This window comes from Anolis carolinensis, chromosome 6, assembly GCF_035594765.1.
Source record: "Anolis carolinensis isolate JA03-04 chromosome 6, rAnoCar3.1.pri, whole genome shotgun sequence".
NCBI classification, from domain to species: Eukaryota; Metazoa; Chordata; class Lepidosauria; order Squamata; family Dactyloidae; genus Anolis; species Anolis carolinensis.
In genome coordinates, this window is record NC_085846.1 from 118,213,841 (window position 1) to 118,233,762 (window position 19,922).

Here is a 19,922-nt window from a genome sequence, read left to right on the forward strand (position 1 = left end):
AGTGAATGGTGGGAGTTGTAGTTTCCGTGTGAAAATCTGGGATTTGTAGTCTGCGGAGAAACACTAGAACTCCCTCCGGCAGGTCTCGCTTACGAATCATTTCTAGGTGTTTGACTCCGCTGTGAACAGACACAACTCAATGCTAGTGAATGGTGGGAGTTGTAGTTTCCGTGTGAAAATCTGGGATTTGTAGTTTGCGGAGAAACACTAGAACTCCCTCCGGCAGGTCTCGCTTACGAATCATTTCCAGGTGTTTGACTCCGCTGTGAAGAGACACAACTCAATGCTAGTGAATGGTGGGAGTTGTAGTTTGGCAAGGCCTTTAAGCCTTCTCTGCCCAAACTACAACTCCCAGTATGCCAATGCATTGAGCCAAGGCAGTTAAAGCAGAGAGATGCACCCCGAATTGATTGCATGGCAGGGCTTGCTTGGAAGGTGTAGTTCTCAGAGTTCGGAGCCTTGGAGGCCTCAGAGAACTACGCTGGAATGCTTTTGAATTGGGGGTCCCTGCGCTGGAGGGGTTGGACTAGATGGCCTCTGGGGAGCCCTTTTCTCATCCTTGGGATTGGAAAACTACATGGCCCGAAAAGGTCAGGGCTCCGGGTCCCAAAGGCACTGGATCAGCCGGGATGAGGAGGAGGAAGGAAGGAAGGAAGTTCACGGGGTGACCTGTCTCGGCTCCACTTTAAGCCTCTCTCAGGATTGTCCTCTTCCTGCGGCAAAGGCTATTTCTGGAAGTGGACAACAGGCCGCCTGGGATGGAGGGATGGAGAGGAAGGAAAGGAAGGAAGGAAGAAAAAGGAGGGAAGGAAGGAGGGCAAAGGGAGGAAGGAAGGAAGGAAAAGGAGGAGAAAGGAAGGAAGGAAGGAAGGAAGGAAGGAAGGAAGGAAGGAAGGAAGGAAGGAAGGAAGGAAGGAAGGAAGGAAGGAAGGAAGGAAGGAAAAGGAGGAAAAAGGAAGGAAGGAAGGAAGGAAGGAAGGAAGGAAGGAAAGAAGGTGGGAGGGAAAGAAAGAAGGAAGGAAGGAAAAGGAGGAGAAAGGAAGGAAGGAAAGAGGGAAGGAAGGAAAAGAAGGAGGGAGGGAAAGAAAGAAGGAAGGAAAAGGAGAGAAGGGTGGAAGTAACGAAGGAAGGAAGGAGAGAAGGAAGGAAAAGGAGGAGAAAGGGAGGAAGGAAAGAGGGAAGGAAGGAAAAGAAGGAGGGAGGGAAAGAAAGAAGGAAGGAAAAGGAGGGAAGGAAGGAGGGCAAAGGAAGGAAGGAAGGAAGGAAGGAAGGAGGGAAGGAAGGACGGAAGGAAGGAAGGAAAGAGGGAAGGAAGGAAAAGAAGGAGGGAGGGAAAGAAAGAAGGAAGGAAAAGGAGAGAAGGGTGGAAGTAACGAAGGAAGGAAGGAAGGAAGGAGAGAAGGAAGGAAAAGGAGGAGAAAGGGAGGAAGGAAAGAGGGAAGGAAGGAAAGAAGGAAGGAAGGAAGGAAAAGGAGGAGAAAGGGAGAAAAAAAGAGAAGAAGGAAAGAAAAAGGAAGGAGGGAGGGAGGAAAAGGAAGGAAAGAAAGAAAGAAAGAAAGAAAGAGGGAAAGAGGGAAAGAAAGAAGGAAGGAAGGAAAAAGGAAGGAAGGAAAAAGGAGGGAGGGAGGGAGGAAAGGAAGGAAAGAAAGAAAGAAGGAAAGAAAGAAAAAGAAAGAAGGAAGGAAGGAAGGAAAGAAAGAAAGAAAGAAAGAAAGAAAGAAAGAAAGAAAGAAAGAAAGAAAGAAAGAAAGAAAGAAAGAAAGAGGGAAAGAAAGAAGGAAGGAAGGAAGGAAGGAAGGAAGGAAGGAAGGAAGGAAGGAAAGAAAGAAAGAAAGAAAGAAAGAAAGAAAGAAAGAAAGAAAGAAAGAAAGAAGGAAAGAAGGAAGGAGGGAGGGAAAGGAAGGAAGGAAAGAAAGAAAGAAAGAAAGAAAGAAAGAAAGAAAGAAAGAAAGAAAGAAAGAAAGAAAGAAAGAAAGAAAGGGAAAGAAAGAAGGAAGGAAGGAAAAAGGAAGGAGGGAGGGAGGGAGGAAAGGAAGGATAAGCGGCTGGGGGGAGAAAGGAAGGGGCCTGAGGCTGTGAGGAATGGTGGGAGTTGCAGTCCAAAACACCTAGAACAAGAGCCCATGTTGTCCCAGGCCTGTTGTCAGTGCCTTCCCAGGGCCCCGAATGTGATGCTAAGGGACCAGCCGGCCAAGTGCCAAAGGCCCAAAAGTGAGCTCAGGGCATTCCTTCCTGGGACACAAAAGGGTCCGTCCAGCCTGTTTGCAGAAGGCCCGGGCCTGCCAGCGCCAGGGCCGGCCCAGTCTGCCCAGTCAGCAGTCGCCCAGGACTTGCTGGCCTTGCACAACGCGGCCGGCCGGCGGGGAAAACAAACCCAGGCAACCTCCACTTGACCTTCAGGCCAGCCGTGAAAACAGGATCAAGAGCATCCTAAATATACACACACGCACACACATACATGTATCTCTCTCTCAACATGAAGATTCAATCATTCATATATATATATACTAGCTGTGCCCGGCCACGCGTTGCTGTGGCGAAGTATAGTGGTATGGGAAATAAAGTATTGAGGAATTGGTGATAGTTAAGGTAAAGGGTCCCCTGGGCTGAGTGGGTTGCTAGGAGACCAAGTGAGCGGAGCTTAGCCTTCTAACTGGCAGCAATTGGATAAAAACAATTATTCCTCTCCCTCTAATTAGGACTTTATTTTTCTTTTCTTTTTGTTGTATGAACGTGGAGGCATGGATGAGGGGTTTTGCTGCCAAGTTTGGTGTTTCTGGGATGTGTAGTTTTGTTGTTTTGTCCTAGGCCGAAATTTCATTACCCTTTTATATATATAGACAAGCTTTGCCCGGCCACGCGTTGCTGTGGCGAAGTCTGGTGGTATGGGAAATAAAGTATTGAGGAATTGGTGGTAGTTAAGGTCAAGGGTCCCCTGGGCTGAGTGGGTTGCTAGGAGACCAAGTGAACAGAGCTTAGCCTAACTGGCAGCAATCGGATAAAAGCAATTATTCCTCTCCCTCTAATTAGGACTTTATTTTTCTTTTCTTTTTGTTGTATGAACCTAGAGGCATGGATGAGGGGTTGTGCTGTCAATTTTCGAGGTTGTGGGGTGTTTACTTTTGTTGTTTTGTCCACTGCCGTGATGCCATCACTCTTTTATATATATAGATATATATATATATACACACACACACACACACACACACACACACAGAGGCATGAACACTAGACTCCGTGTGTTTGTATATATATGGACATGTAGGTATCCATATATATATACAGAGAGAGAGAGATAGGTACACAAAACTCCCTATATATGTATGTGTGTGTATATGCACATCTAGACTAAATCCATATATATAGATACACACACACACATGTGTATATATATATATATATATAGAGAGAGAGAGAGAGAGGTACACAAAATTCCCTATATATGCATGTTTGTGTATATGCACATCTAGACTAAATCCATATATATAGATACACACACACACATGTGTATATATATATATATATAGAGAGAGAGAGAGAGAGAGGTACACAAAATTCCCTATATATGCATGTTTGTGTATATGCACATCTAGACTAAATCCATATATATAGATACACACACACACATGTGTATATATATATATATAGAGAGAGAGAGAGAGAGAGAGGTACACAAAATTCCCTATATATGCATGTTTGTGTATATGCACATCTAGACTAAATCCATATATATAGATACACACACACACATGTGTATATATATATATATATAGAGAGAGAGAGAGAGAGAGAGGTACACAAAATTCCCTATATATGCATGTTTGTGTATATGCACATCTAGACTAAATCCATATATATAGATACACACACACACATGTGTATATATATATATATATATATAGAGAGAGAGAGAGAGGTACACAAAATTCCCTATATATGCATGTTTGTGTATATGCACATCTAGACTAAATCCATATATATAGATACACACACACACACAGGTGTATATGTATGTATGTATATATATTCATATATGTATATATATATATATATATATATATAGATAGATAGAGAGAGAGAGAGAGAGAGAGAGAGAGATATGGAGGTACACTAAACTCTATGTGTGCGTGTGTATATGTATATGTAGACTAAATCCTGGGCATGTACACTAAATCCTATATATATGGACATGTACACTAAGCCCCATATATAGATATAGCTATATGGACATGTAGACTAAATCCTACATATATACACACACACACATATACATACACACACACACACACATATACATACACACACACACACACGTATACATATACATATATATAGAGAGAGAGAGAGAGAAAGAGAGATGTACACTAAACCCCATATATACATGGTATGTGTGTGTATGTATGTATATATGGACATGCACATGTACACTAAATCCTTTATATATATACATGTACACTAAGCTCCATATATAGTTATAGCTATATGGACATGTAGACTAAATCCTACACACACACACACACATATACATACACACACACACACACGTATACATATACATATATATATAGAGAGAGAGAGAAAGAGAGATGTACACTAAACCCCATATATACATGGTATGTGTGTGTGTGTATGTATGTATATATGGACATGCACACTAAATCCCAAATATATATATATATATATATATATATATATATATAGAGAGAGAGAGAGAGAGAGAGAGAGAGAGAGAGAGAGAGAGAGAGTTGTACACTAAACCGTGTGTGTGTGTGTGTGTGTATGGACATTTAGACTAAATCCTGGACATGTACACTAATCTATGTGGACATGTAGACTAAATCCCATATGGATAGATAGATATAGAGAGAAAGATGTACACTAAATTCTATGTGTGTGTGTGTGTATGGATATGTAAGAATTAAAATATATATATATTCCTCCCTAGACTAAATCCTGGACATGTACACTAAACCCTATATACAGTAGAGTCTCACTTATCCAACGTAAACGGGCCGGCAGAATGTTGTATAAGCGAATATGTTGGATAATAAGGAGGGATTAAGGAAAAGCCTATTAAACATCAAATTAGGTTATGGTTTTTACAAATCAAGCACCAAAGCATCATGTTATACAACAAATTTGACAGAAAAGGTAGTTCAATACTCAGTAATGCTATGTAGTAATTACTGTATGTACAAATCTAGCACCAAAATATCATGATATATTGAAAACATTGTCTACAAAAATGCGTTGGATAATCCAGAACGTTGGATAAGCGAGTGTTGGATAACTGAGATTCTACTGTATATGGACTTGTACGTTAAATCCCAGCATTAAGCGGGAGACCCATTATCCAGAAATGGCTTGATCTTGGCAGCAAGCAGAGTGGAGGTTGAGTCCTGGCACCCAGAAGGCTCTCAAAGTTTGCACCTATTCTATCCTTAAGGCAGTTTGGTGCCACTTGAACTGCCACGGCTGAATACTATGAAACCTTGGGAGTTGTGGTTCTGGCATCCTCTCTTGTCAAAGCGGGCAGACCACAACTCCCATCATCCCCTGGCGTGAAGGCAGTGCAAAGACCCAAATCCCTTCCAAGCCGGTCTTGCTCCGTCTCTCTTTCTCTGCCTTAATAAAAACCTTTAATGAGATTAGACTCCTTTTGTAGGAAGGAGATTAGTCTCTGTCTTGCAAAAGCAGGGCAAGGTCTCTCCCTTGAGTGCGGATGACCCTTTTTGTCCCACTTCTGTTCCCTTTGGGCCATTGCAGCCCACCAAACTACAACTCCCAGGATGCCGTAGAGCGGTGGGAGTTCCGAGTGGCGTCAAACTGCATTAATCCTACAGTGTGGATGCAGCCAAACGACATAAATATTAAGCACTAGCTTTGCCCGGCCACGCGTTGCTGTGGCTTATGGGAATCCTTTGTTAGCCAGGTGGAATAGCAGTGAATAGCCTTGCAGTCTCAAAGCCTGGCCGTTTTCTGGAGTAGCTGGAGCTTTTTGTTGTATGAACGTAGAGGCATGGATGAGGAGTTGTGCTGCCAAGTTTAGTGTTTCTGGGATGTGTAGTTTTGTTGTTTTGTCCTAGGCCGAAACGCCATTACCCTTTTATATATATAGAAGACACATCATTTTTGCAAGGTGAGCCTCAGTCTGGCCTATTGCAACCACAACCGAGGGAGCCAGGACTCGAACTCAGGCCCTTTGGCTCCGTAATGTCCTTTTCTGGGAACTGCCCTCCAAACAGGCTCGTCTTTAAACTCAATTAGGATAATTAGAGCGGGCTAAGAGGCTTTCCCCGACACTCAGACATGCACTTCTTCATCACTGGGAGAGTTTTTCTCATTTGCTAATGCCTTCTTCCCGGATTTAGATTTAGCTCATTCAGAGGTGGGTATTACCAGACACCTTTTTGGGCAAGGTGCCTTTCGGACTATGTCTCCCATCATCCCCAACCCACCTGGATATTCTGAGATCTGTAGCTCTCTCTCATGCTACATAATTATAGCACATTGAATGAGATGGGTATGACGTGGACACTTGATCACAAAAATTCCCTTTTGGACTACATCTCCCATCATCCCCAACCCACCTGGAGCATTCTGGGATCTGTAGCTCTTTCTCATGCTACATAATTATAGCACATTGAATGAGATGGGTACGAAGTGGGCCCTTGATCACAAAAATTCCCTTTTGGACTACATCTCCCATCATCCCCAACCCACCTGGAGCATTCTGGGATCTGTAGCTCTTTCTCAAGCTACATAATTATAGCACATTGAATGAGATGGGTACAAGATGGATGCTCGATCACAAAAGTTACCTTTTGGACTACATCTCCCATCATCCCCAACCCACCTAGAGCACTTCAGGTATTGCACCTCTCCCCCATGTTATATAATTACGGCACATTGAATGAGATGGGTACGACGTGGACGCTTGATCACAAAAGTTGCCTTTCGGACTACATCTCCCATCATCCCCAACCCACCTGGAGCATTCTGGGATCTGTAGCTCTTTCTCAAGCTACATAATTATAGCACATTGAATGAGATGGGTACGAAGTGGGCCCTTGATCACAAAAATTCCCTTTTGGACTACATCTCCCATCATCCCCAACCCACCTGGAGCATTCTGGGATCTGTAGCTCTTTCTCAAGCTACATAATTATAGCACATTGAATGAGATGGGTACAAGATGGATGCTCGATCACAAAAGTTACCTTTCGGACTACATCTCCCATCATCCCCAACCCACCTAGAGCACTTCAGGTATTGCACCTCTCCCCCATGTTATATAATTACGGCACATTGAATGAGATGGGTACGACGTGGACGCTTGATCACAAAAGTTGCCTTTCGGACTACATCTCCCATCATCCCCAACCCACCTGGATATTCTGAGATCTGTAGCTCTTTCTCATGCTACATAATTATAGCACATTGAATGAGATGGGTACAAGGTGGACACTTGATCACAAAAATTCCCTTTCGGACTACATCTCCCATCATCCCCAACCCACCTGGAGCATTCTGGGATCTGTAGCTCTTTCTCATGCTACATAATTATAGCACATTGAATGAGATGGGTACAAGATGGATGCTCGATCACAAAAGTTACCTTTTGGACTACATCTCCCATCATCCCCAACCCACCTGGATATTCTGAGATCTGTAGCTCTTTCTCATGCTACATAATTATAGCACATTGAATGAGATGGGTACGAAGTGGGCCCTTGATCACAAAAATTCCCTTTCGGACTACATCTCCCATCATCCCCAACCCACCTGGAGCATTCTGGGATCTGTAGCTCTTTCTCATGCTACATAATTATAGCACATTGAATGAGATGGGTACGACGTGGGCCCTTGATCACAAAAATTCCCTTTCGGACTACATCTCCCATCATCCCCAACCCACCTAGAGCACTTCAGGTATTGCACCTCTCCCCCATGCTATATAATTACGGCACATTGAATGAGATGGGTACGAAGTGGGCCCTTGATCACAAAAGTTGCCTTTCGGACTACATCTCCCATCATCCCCAACCCACCTAGAGCACTTCAGGTATTGCACCTCTCCCCCATGCTATATAATTACGGCACATTGAATGAGATGGGTACGAGGTGGACACTTGATCACAAAAATTCCCTTTTGGACTACATCTCCCATCATCCCCAACCCACCTGGAGCATTCTGGGATCTGTAGCTCTCTCTCTCATGCTACATAACTACAGCACATCGAATGAGATGGCTACTAGCAAGAGACACTCCTAATTGGGAAAGTTACCTTTTGGACTACATTTCCCATCATCCCCAACCTACCTGGAACATTTGGGGAGTTGTAGCGCTCATGCTATATAATTATAGCACATCGAGTAAGGTGGATACTGGGTGGACACCTTATTGGGAAAGTTACTTTTTGGACTACATCTCCCATCATCCCCAACCCACCTGGAGCATTTGATGCGTTGTAGTTCTCATGCTGCATGATTATAGCACATTGAATAAGATGGATACTGGGTAGGCATCTTATTGCGAAAGTTACCTTTAAGACTACATTTACCATCATCCCCAGCCCACCTGGAGCATTCTGGAAGCTGTGGCTCCCTCTCTCTGTCTCTCTCATGCACTTTGAATGAGATGGTTGCTAGGTAGACACCCTATTGGGAAAGTTACATTTTGGACTACACAAAAGTTACCTTTCAGGTTATATATCCCATCATCCCCAACCCACTTTAGAGCATTTTGGGACCTGTAGCAATCCCTCTCATGCTACATATTATAGCACATTGAATGAGGTGGAGACTGGGGTGGGCACCTGAGCACAAAAATTACTTTTCGGACTACATGTCCCATCATCCCCAACCTGCCCGGAGCTGTCTGTCTTGCCCTTTGAATGAGATGATTACTAGCGAAAGACACCTCTAATTGGGAAAGATACCTTTTGGACTACATCTCCCATCAATTTTGGACTACGTCTCCCATCGTCCCCAACCTGCCTGGAGCTGTCTGTCTTGCCCTTTGAATGAGATGGCTACTAGCAAGAAACACTCCTAATTGGGAAAGTTGCCTTTTGGACTACATCTCCCATCGTTCCTTTTGGACTACATCTCCCATCATCCCCAACCCACCTGGAGCTGCGTGCCTTGTCCTTTGAATGAGGCGGTTACTAGCAAAAGAGACACCTAATTGGGAAAGTTACCTTTTGGACTATGTCTCCCATCATCCCCAACCCGCATGGAGCTATCTGCCTTGCTTTTTGAATGAGACGGCACTTATGTTTTGAATTCGCAACTTATAATGTGCACTTTGCTCATCTAATATTACAGCCTCACTGTTTTTAATTCTACGTTTTTAATAAGTGTTTTTTAATTTTCTGGTTAATGTGTAAATACTACTACTGGTGCATTCGGGGGAGATGGAGGTGGGATACAAATAAACTTATTATTATTATTTTATTATGACACAGCAAACAAGATAGATATGCTGGATTATTATTATTATTATTATTATTATTACTGTATTATTATTATTATTATTATTATTATTATTATTATTATTATTGACACAACGGCGTTGTATGACACAGCAAACAAGATAGACATGCTGGATTTCGTATCACAAAACCACAAGTCGAACACTTCCCAAGTGTCTAGGACTGTGTGATGTATTTTCGGATGATGCGTGCAGATCCCAGTAGGGTGGCCTTTTGCAGTTGGCAGATGGTGATTTTGTCAATGTCTATGGTTTCCAAATGCCGGCTGAGATCTTTTGGCACAGCACCCAGTGTGCCCATCACCACCGGGACCACCTGTACTGGTTTCTGCCAGAGTCTTTGAAGTTCAATCTTGAGGTCCTGATAGCGGCTGAGTTTTTCCTGTTGTTTTTCGTCAATGCGACTGTCACCTGGGATGGCAACATCAATGATCCAAACCTTGTTCTTTTCCACAACTGTGATGTCTGGTGTGTTGTGTTCCAGAACTTTGTCAGTCTGGATTCGGAAGTCCCACAGTATCTTTGCGTGCTCATTTTCCAAGACTTTTGCAGGTTTATGATCCCACCAGTTCTTTTCTGCTGGGAGGTGGTCCTTGAGGCATAAGTTCCAATGGATCATTTGGGCCACACAGTTGTGCCTCTGTTTGTAGTCTGTCTGTGCAATTTTCTTACAGCAGCTGAGGATATGATCAATGGTTTCGTCAGCTTCCTTGCAGAGTCTGCATTTTGGGTCATCAGCTGATTTTTCAATCTTGGCCTTAATTGCCTTTGTCCTGATGTCTTGCTCCTGGGCTGCAAGGATCAGGCCTTCTGTCTCCTTCTTCAGGGTCCCATTCGTGAGCCAGAGCCAGGTCTTCTATTATTATTATTATTATTATTATTATTATTATTATTATTATTATTATTATTATTTGCCTTTGTCCTGATGTCTTGCTCCTGGGCTGCAAGGATCAGGCCTTCTGTCTCCTTCTTCAGGGTCCCATTCGTGAGCCAGAGCCAGGTCTTCTCCTTATCAGCTTTTCCTTCAATTTTGTCAAGGAACTTTCCATGCAGTGTTTTGTTGTGCCAGCTGTCAGCTCTAGTTTGTAGTGCGGTTTTCTTGTACTGGTTTTTTGTCTGCTGTGCTTTGAGGAGTTTCTGATTTTTGACTTCAATCAAAGCAGGTTCTTCACTTTGTTTTACGTATTCTGCCAGGGCATGTTCTTCTTCTTTGACTGCTTGTTTTACTTGCAAGAGTCCTCTGCCCCCTGATCTTCTAGGCAGATACAGCCGGTCAACATCACTGCGAGGGTGCAGGGAATGATGAATGGTCCTGAGTTTTCTTGTTTTTCTGTCCAAATTATCCAGTTCCACCTGTGTCCAGTTTATAATGCCAGCAGTATATCTTATGACAGGTATGGCCCAGGTGTTTATGGCCTTGATGGTGTTGCCTCCATTGAGCTTGCTTTTGAGAATTTTTCTGACCCTTATTATTATTATTATTATTATTATTATTATTATTATTATTATTATTATTATCAAGAGACACCCCTAACTGGGAAAATTACCTTTTGGACTACGTCTCCCATCACTACGGGCCACGTGGCGCAAGCTGGGAGTTGCAGTTGTCCCTCTCTCGCCCCACATGGATCTTTACGACATCCATAAACATCCAGCAAGGTTTAGCTTTGCAAGGCGACAAATGCTGAGTCAGGATGCCCCGAAAATCATGTGCCTCGATAATGCTGTTGCAGGGATATTTTCGAATTTCAGGGCCTTCCCGCAATACTACACACACACAGATCCCTTGCAGTGCTACACAACGCACAAAGATGCCGGACGTGAGACCTATACAGGGCCAAAGATCCCAAATATATTATTTACCATAATGGATGGGAAGGAGAATTAGTAATGCCTTGCAATTCTGTGCTAATTCGCTGCAAGGAAACCTGCATGAAGGCCTTGCAACCAAGCCAGGCCACGAGATCCATCCCTCCATCCATTCGGGCAAAGTCATCCTCCCCGGAAAGCTTTTCCGCGGCCATTGCAAGAAAAACAAATCCCAAAGATTGTTTTATCTCTGAAAGCCCAGCCCATCCTTCTCCATAGTCATGGCCTTTGCGATCAATATTGCGGCGCTCGGACAAAAAATAATGCATTCGCAGGGAGGATTTTTGGCACCGGGACTCTATACTAGGTCTAATGCACTTGTATCGTTGCTTAATTAATGCCTGGATCATAAACGTAAGGTCCATAATAAACTTCGGCCCTCCAGGTGTTTTGGACTGCAACTCCCACAATTCCTAACAGCCGGTAGGCTGTTAGGAATTGTGGGAGTTGTAGTCCAAAACACCTGGAGGGCCCAAGTTTGCCCATACCTGCACTCAGACATTGACCTCTGACCTTGTTGTTGTTGTTGTTGTTGTTGTTGTTATTATTGGGTTGCTGTGAGTTTTCCAAGCTGTCTGGTTAATATGTTCCAGAAGCATTTCCTCCTGACGTTTCACCCACATCTATGGGCAGGCATCCTCGGAGGTTGTATGTTACATAGTATAATAATAATAATATGCTACATAGTGTAATAATAATAATATGTTACATAGTATAATAATAATATGCTACATAGTGTAATAATAATAATATGCTACAAAGAATAATAATAATAATAACAATAATAATAATATGCTACAATTACATTTACAATACTATGTAACATTTTATTATTATACTATGTGGCATATTATTATTATTATTACTATACTATGTAACTTATTATTATTATTATACTATGTAACATGTTATTATACTATGTAACATTTTATTATTATACTATGTGGTTTATTATTATTATTATTATTATTATTATTACTATACTATGTAACTTTTTATTATTATACTATGTAACACATTATACTATGTAACATTTTATTATTATACTATGTGGCATATTACTATTATTATTATTACTATACTATGTAATTTATTATTATAATACTATGTAACACGTTATTATACTATGTAACATTTTATTTTTATACTTTGTGGCATATTACTATTATTATTATTATACTATGTAACAATTTATTACTATACGATGTAACACATTATTATTATTATACTATGTAACAATTTATTATTATACTATGTGGCATATTATTATTATTATTATTACTATACCATGTAACTTATTATTATTATTATACTAACACGTTATTATACTATGTAACATTTTATTTTATTTTATTATTATACTATGTGGCATATTACTATTATTATTATTACTATACTATGTAACTTATTATTATTATTATACTATGTAAGTAAGTAGTAAGTAAGTAAAAGTTTATTTGTATACCGCCCTCTCTCCCGAAAGGGACTCATGGAATAATGTAACACATTATTATTATACTATGTAACTTATTATTATATGTAACACATTATTATACTATGTAACATTTTTTATTATTACTATACAGTGTAACATTTTATTCTTATACTATGTGGCATATTATTACTATTATTAGTATCATTACTATACTATGCAACTTATTATTATTATTATTATTATATTATTATTATTATTATTATTATACTATGTAACTTATTATTATATGTAACACATTATTATACTATGTAACATTTTGTTATTATACTATGTAGCATATTATCATTATTACTATACTATGTAACTTATTATTATTATTATTATTATTATTATTATACTATGTAACTTATTATTATATGTAATAACACATTATTATACTATGTAACATTTTGTTATTATACTATGTAGCATATTATCATTATTACTATACTATGTAACTTATTATTATTATTATTATTATTATACTATGTAACTTATTATTATATGTAACACATTATTATACTATGTAACATTTTGTTATTATACTATGTAGCATATTATCATTATTACTATACTATGTAACTTATTATTATTATTATTATTATACTATGTAACTTATTATTATATGTAACACATTATTATACTATGTAACATTTTGTTATTATACTATGTAGCATATTATCATTATTACTATACTATGTAACTTATTATTATTATTATACTATGTAACTTATTATTATATGTAACACATTATTATACTATGTAACATTTTGTTATTATACTATGTAGCATATTATCATTATTACTATACGATGTAACTTATTATTATTATTATTGTACTATGTAACTTATTATTATATGTAACACATTATTATACTATGTAACATTTTGTTATTATACTATGTAGCATATTATCATTATTACTATACTATGTAACTTATTATTATTATTATACTATGTAACTTATTATTATATGTAACACATTATTATACTATGTAACATTTTGTTATTATACTATGTAGCATATTATCATTATTACTATACTATGTAACTTATTATTATTATTATTATACTATGTAACTTATTATTATATGTAACACATTATTATACTATGTAACATTTTGTTATTATACTATGTAGCATATTATCATTATTACTATACTATGTAACTTCTTCTTCTTCTTCTTCTTCTTCATATTATTATTATTATTATTATTATTATTATTATTATTATACTATGTAACTTATTATTCCTTCCTTCCTTAAAATAGCAAGGTACAAAATACCATTAAAATGTATCCAAACCAAACCTCAAGAACTCATAACCAGGAATATAGTGGAGATAATCCGAATGAGAGTGGGCTGGGCATGGGCTTGTGCCAAAAGCAGATTATAATTGATTGACACTGTCAATCAATTAGGGCTGGGCATTCATGGGCAGGGCCTCATACAGAATAATATAGAATATAGAATAACCAAGGACCCCTATGCCTGTCCATTCCACCTTCTAAGACCCCAAATCCCCTTGTCTTGTTGCCCTTTCTTCCTTCTTTTCTTTCTTTTCTTTCTTTCTTCCCTCTATATTTCTTTGATCCCTAATATTATAATCAAAGACTCCCATTAAAATGAACACAATCTGGCTTCCAGTATGAAAATAATGATAATAATAAAAAAAAACTCTAAAAGCAGGACAGGAAACAGAAAACAACACTCAGAAGACAAGGGAATTCCAGGCAGGAAACAATCAGGGCCGGCTAACACCTCCCAACAAAGGATTCCCCCAGGAAGGTAGCAACCAGGCTTTGAAGCTGCCAGGCTATTCAGTGTTAAGATAGCCAGTCGGAACATTCACACACGCCTCCCACACGCTTGGTATCAATTCACAGGTGTATATATATATAAACCCCACTTGCCTAGTTTTCTAACAGACCTCACAACCTCTGAGGAGGCCTGCCATAGATGTGGGCGAAATGTCAGGAGAGAATGCTCCTGGAACATAGGCAGACAGCCTGGGAAACTCATACGAGATGGCAAGGGGTGTATATATATATATAGAGTCTCACTTATACAACATAAACAGGCCAGCAGAACGTTGGATAAGCAAATATGTTGGATAATAAGGAGGGATTAAGGAAAAGCCTATTACACATCAAATTAAGTTACGATTTTACAAATTAAGCACCAAAACATCATGTTATACAACAAATTTGACAGAAAAAGTAGTTCAATACGCAGTAATGCTACGTAGTAATTACTGTATTTACGAATTTAGCACCAAAATATCACGATAGATTGAAAGCATTGACTAGGAAAATGCGTTGGATAATCCAGAACGTTGGATAAGTGAGACTCTACTGTATATATAAACCCCACTCTATCTATCTATCTATCTGTGGTCTCTTGGAGGCAAGTGTGGGTGTTGCCCTTGTCCACCTTGATGAGTGTCGAATAGCCTTGCAGCTTCAAGGCCTGGCTGATTTCCACCAGGGGGTAGTGGAATCCTTTGTTGGGAGGTGTTAGCAGGTCTGGAATATATATATATATATATTATATATATTTTATATTATAATATATATATATATATATATATATATATATATATATATATATTCCAGACCTGCTAACACCTCCCAGCAAAGGATTCCCCCTGGCAGGAAGCAGCCAGGCCTGCCTGGCCATGTCCCAGCAGCATTCTCTCCTGACGTTTCGCCCACCTCTATATATATATATATATATATAAAATCTTAGGTTTGGAAACCTGGCTTGCCTAGTTTCCTGACAGACCAGCCAACCTCTGAGGATGCCTGCCGTAGAGGTGGGCGAAACGCCGGGAGAGAATGCTGCTGGAACATGGCCAGGCAGGCCTGGCTGCTTCCTGCCAGGGGGAATCCTTTGTTGGGAGGTGTTAGCAGGTTTGGAATATATATATAAATCGGCCTGGCTGCTTCCTGCCAGGGGGAATCCTTTGTTGGGAGGTGTTAGCAGGTCTGGAATATATATATATATATATATATATATATATATATATATATATATATATATCTATCTTAGGATGGAAACCTGGCTTGCCTAGTTTCCCAACAGACCTTGCGACCTCTGAGGATGCCTACCGTAGAGGTGGGCGAAACGTCAGGAGAGAATGCTGCTGGAACATGGCCAGGCAGGCCTGGCTGCTTCCTGCCAGGGGGAATCCTTTGTTGGGAGGTGTTAGCAGGTTTGGAATATATATATATAAATCGGCCTGGCTGCTTCCTGCCAGGGGGAATCCTTTGTTGGGAGGTGTTAGCAGGTCTGATATATATATATATAATATATAATATATTATATATATATATATATATATATATATATATATATATAGATAGATAGATAGATAGATAGATAGATAGATAGATATCTTAGGTATGGAAACCTGGCTTGCCTAGTTTCCTGACAGACCTGCCAACCTCTGAGGATGCCTGCCGTAGAGGTGGGCGAAACGTCAGGAGAGAATGCTGCTGGAACATGTCTGCTCCCTGCCAGGGGGAATCCTTTGTTGGGAGGTGTTAGCAGGTTATAAAAATATAAATATCAATAAATCTTAGGTATGGAAACCTGGCTTGCCTAGTTTCCCAGCAGACCTGCCAACCTCTGAGGATGCCTGCCGTAGAGGTGGGCGAAACGCCGGGAGAGAGTGCTGCTGGAACATGTCTGCTCCCTGCCAGGGGGAATCCTTTGTTGGGAGGTGTTAGCAGGTTATAAAAATATAAATATAAATAAATCTTAGGTATGGAAACCTGGCTTGCCTAGTTTCCCAGCAGACCTGCCAACCTCTGAGGATGCCTGCCGTAGAGGTGGGCGAAACGTCAGGAGAGAATGCTGCTGGAACATGTCTGCTCCCTGCCAGGGGGAATCCTTTGTTGGGAGGTGTTAGCAGGTTATAAAAATATAAATATAAATAAATCTTAGGTATGGAAACCTGGCTTGCCTAGTTTCCCAGCAGACCTGCCAACCTCTGAGGATGCCTGCCGTAGAGGTGGGCGAAACGCCGGGAGAGAATGCTGCTGGAACATGTCTGCTCCCTGCCAGGGGGAATCCTTTGTTGGGAGGTGTTAGCAGGTTATAAAAATATAAATATAAATAAATCTTAGGTATGGAAACCTGGCTTGCCTAGTTTCCCAGCAGACCTGCCAACCTCTGAGGATGCCTGCCGTAGAGGTGGGCGAAACGCCGGGAGAGAGTGCTGCTGGAACATGTCTGCTTCCTGCCAGGGGGAATCCTTTGTTGGGAGGTGTTAGCAGGTTTGGAATATATATATATAAATCGGCCTGGCTGCTTCCTGCCAGGGGGAATCCTTTGTTGGGAGGTGTTAGCAGGTCTGAGATATATATATATATATATATATATATATAAATATAAATATAAATATCTTAGGTATGGAAACCTGGCTTGCCTAGTTTCCCGACAGACCTGCCAACCTCTGAGGATGCCTGCCGTAGAGGTGGGCGAAACGTCAGGAGAGAATGCTGCTGGAACATGTCTGCTTCCTGCCAGGGGGAATCCTTTGTTGGGAGGTGTTAGCAGGTCTGAGATATATATATATAATATATATATATATATATATATATATATATATATATAATATATATATATATAAAAATATAAATATCTTAGGTATGGAAACCTGGCTTGCCTAGTTTCCCAGCAGACCTGCCAACCTCTGAGGATGCGTGCCGTAGAGGTGGGCGAAACGTCAGGAGAGAGTGCTGCTGGAAGATGGCCAGGCAGCCGGGGGAACTGACATCCATTGTGTGGGCAGCCCCCTCCCCTCCCAGATGCCCCTTGCACTGCCCTTGATGTATCCCGAATGGCCTTGTGAACCTGTCCTGTGATGCAGGCCCCCCCTCCCCTCCCCTCCCCCCCCCTGTGGTCCCCTCACCTGTCCCAGGTGTGCTCAGGCCTGCTGCTCCTCCTCCTCCTCCTCCTCCTTCCTCGTGGGGGGGCGAGGCCTGGGGGGCTTGGAGGGCTTCTCCGGGCATGGGACCACGGGCTCTTCCCCTTCCTCCTCCTCTTCTTCTTCCTCTTCTTCCTCTTCTTCCTTCTTCCCACCTGGGCAGGTGAGGCTCCTTCTGCTTCTGCTTCTGTGTCTCCTTCTCTGGGATGAGGAGGAGGGAGGGATGGGGATGGACGGAGCATGCGCAGTGGCGGACCCACACGCCCCCTCCGCGCAGGGAAAGGGAGGGGGGGGAGGACAGAAGCGCCCAGTCATGCCCAGTGATGTCAGATACAGAGAGAGATATATATATATATTATATATATATATAAGGTTAACCCTATGGAGCCCAGGCTGGGGAGGGAGGAGGCTGGCACTGCAAGGGGAGGGAGGGGGGAGAGAAAGAAAGAAAGAAAAGATAGAAAGAGAAAGAGAGAGAGAGAAGGGAGGGAGGGAGGGAGGAAAGAGAAGGAAAGAAAGACTGAAAGAGCAAAAAAAAATGAAAGAAATAGAGAAGGAAAGAGAGAGAGAGAGAGAAAGAGAAGAAAAAGAGGGAGAAAGAGAGAAGAGAAAAAAAAAGAAAGAGAGAGAGAGAGAGAGAGAGAGAAAGAGAGAGAGAGAGAAAAGAAAGAGAAAAGAAAGAGAAAGAAAGAGGGAGAAAGAAAAGAAAGAAAGAGAGAGAGAGAGAAAGAAAGAGAGAGACAGAGAAGAAAGAAAAAGAGAAGGAAAGAGAGGGAGAAAGAAAAGAAAGAAAGAGAGAGAGAGAGAGAAGAAAGAAAAGATAGAAAGAGAAAGAGAGATAGAGAAGGGAGGGAGGGAGGAAAGAGAAGGAAAGAAAGAAAAAGAAGAGAGAGAGAGAGAGAAGGAAAGAAAGAATGAAAGAGCAAAAAAAATGAAAGAAATAGAGAAGGAAAGAGAGAGAGAAGAAAAAGAGGGAGAAAGAGAGAAGAGAAAAAAGAAAAGAAAGAGAGAGAGGAAAAGAAAGAAAGAGACAGAGAAAAGAAAAAGAGAAAGGAAGAGAGGGAGAAAGAAAGAGAGAGAGAGAGAGAGAAGGGAGGGAGGGAGGAAAGAGAAGGAAAGAAAGACTGAAAGAGCAAAAAAATGAAAGAAATAGAGAAGGAAAGAGAGAGAGAGAGAGAAGAAAAAGAGGGAGAAAGAGAGGGAGAAAGAGAGAGAGAGATAGAGAAGGGAGGGAGGAAAGAGAAGGAAAGAAAGAAAAAGAAGAGAGAGAGAGAAGGAAGGAAAGAGAAGGAAAGAAAGAATGAAAGAGCAAAAAAATTTGAAAGAAATAGAGAAGGAAAGAGAGAGAGAGAGAGAGAGAGAAAGAGAAGAAAAAGAGAGAGAAAGAGAGAAGAGGAAAAAAAGAAAGAGACAGAGAAAAGAGAAAGAGAAAGAAAGAGGGAGAAAGAAAAGAAAGAAAGAGAGACAGAGAGAGAGAAAAAGAAAGAAAGAGAGAGAGAAGAAAGAAAAAGAAAGAGACAGAGAAAAGAAAGAGAGGGAGAAAGAAAAGAAAGAAAGAAAGAAAAAGAGAGAGAGAGAGAGAGAGGGAAGGAAAGAGAAGGAAAGAAAGAATGAAAGAGCAAAAAAAATGAAAGAAATAGAGAAGGAAAGAGAGAGAGAAGAAAAAGAGGGAGAAAGAGAGAAGAGAAAAAAGAAAAGAAAGAGAGAGAGGAAAAGAAAGAGACAGAGAAAAGAAAAAGAGAAAGGAAGAGAGGGAGAAAGAAAAGAAAGAAAGAGAGAGAGAGAGAAAGAAAGAGAGAGACAGAGAAGAAAGAAAAAGAGAAGGAAAGAGAGGGAGAAAGAAAAGAAAGAAAGAGAGAGAGAGAGAGAAGAAAGAAAAGATAGAAAGAGAAAGAGAGATAGAGAAGGGAGGGAGGGAGGAAAGAGAAGGAAAGAAAGAAAAAGAAGAGAGAGAGAGAGAGAAGGAAAGAAAGAATGAAAGAGCAAAAAAAATGAAAGAAATAGAGAAGGAAAGAGAGAGAGAAGAAAAAGAGGGAGAAAGAGAGAAGAGAAAAAAGAAAAGAAAGAGAGGAAAAGAAAGAGACAGAGAAAAGAAAAAGAGAAAGAAAGAGAGGGAGAAAGAAAAGAAAGAGAGAGAGAGAGACAGAGAA

General features: G+C 40.6%; 1 protein-coding gene across 3 annotated transcripts in view; it reads right to left on the reverse strand.

The window, feature by feature from the left end:
- Positions 1-17,999, reverse strand: part of nacad (NAC alpha domain containing) — a 54,955-nt gene extending 36,956 nt beyond the window's left edge. The window contains exon 1 of one of the 3 annotated variants that reach the window (XM_062984421.1): positions 17,758-17,999. In XM_062984421.1, coding sequence (XP_062840491.1) covers positions 17,758-17,857 — 100 coding nt within the window. In that variant the 5' untranslated portion in view covers positions 17,858-17,999. Of the gene's footprint in view, positions 1-11,043; positions 11,267-17,757 lie in introns of those variants that run through there. The other 2 variants (XM_062984418.1, XM_062984419.1) reach the window with 2 other exon arrangements.
- Positions 18,000-19,922: the final 1,923 nt, after the last annotated feature.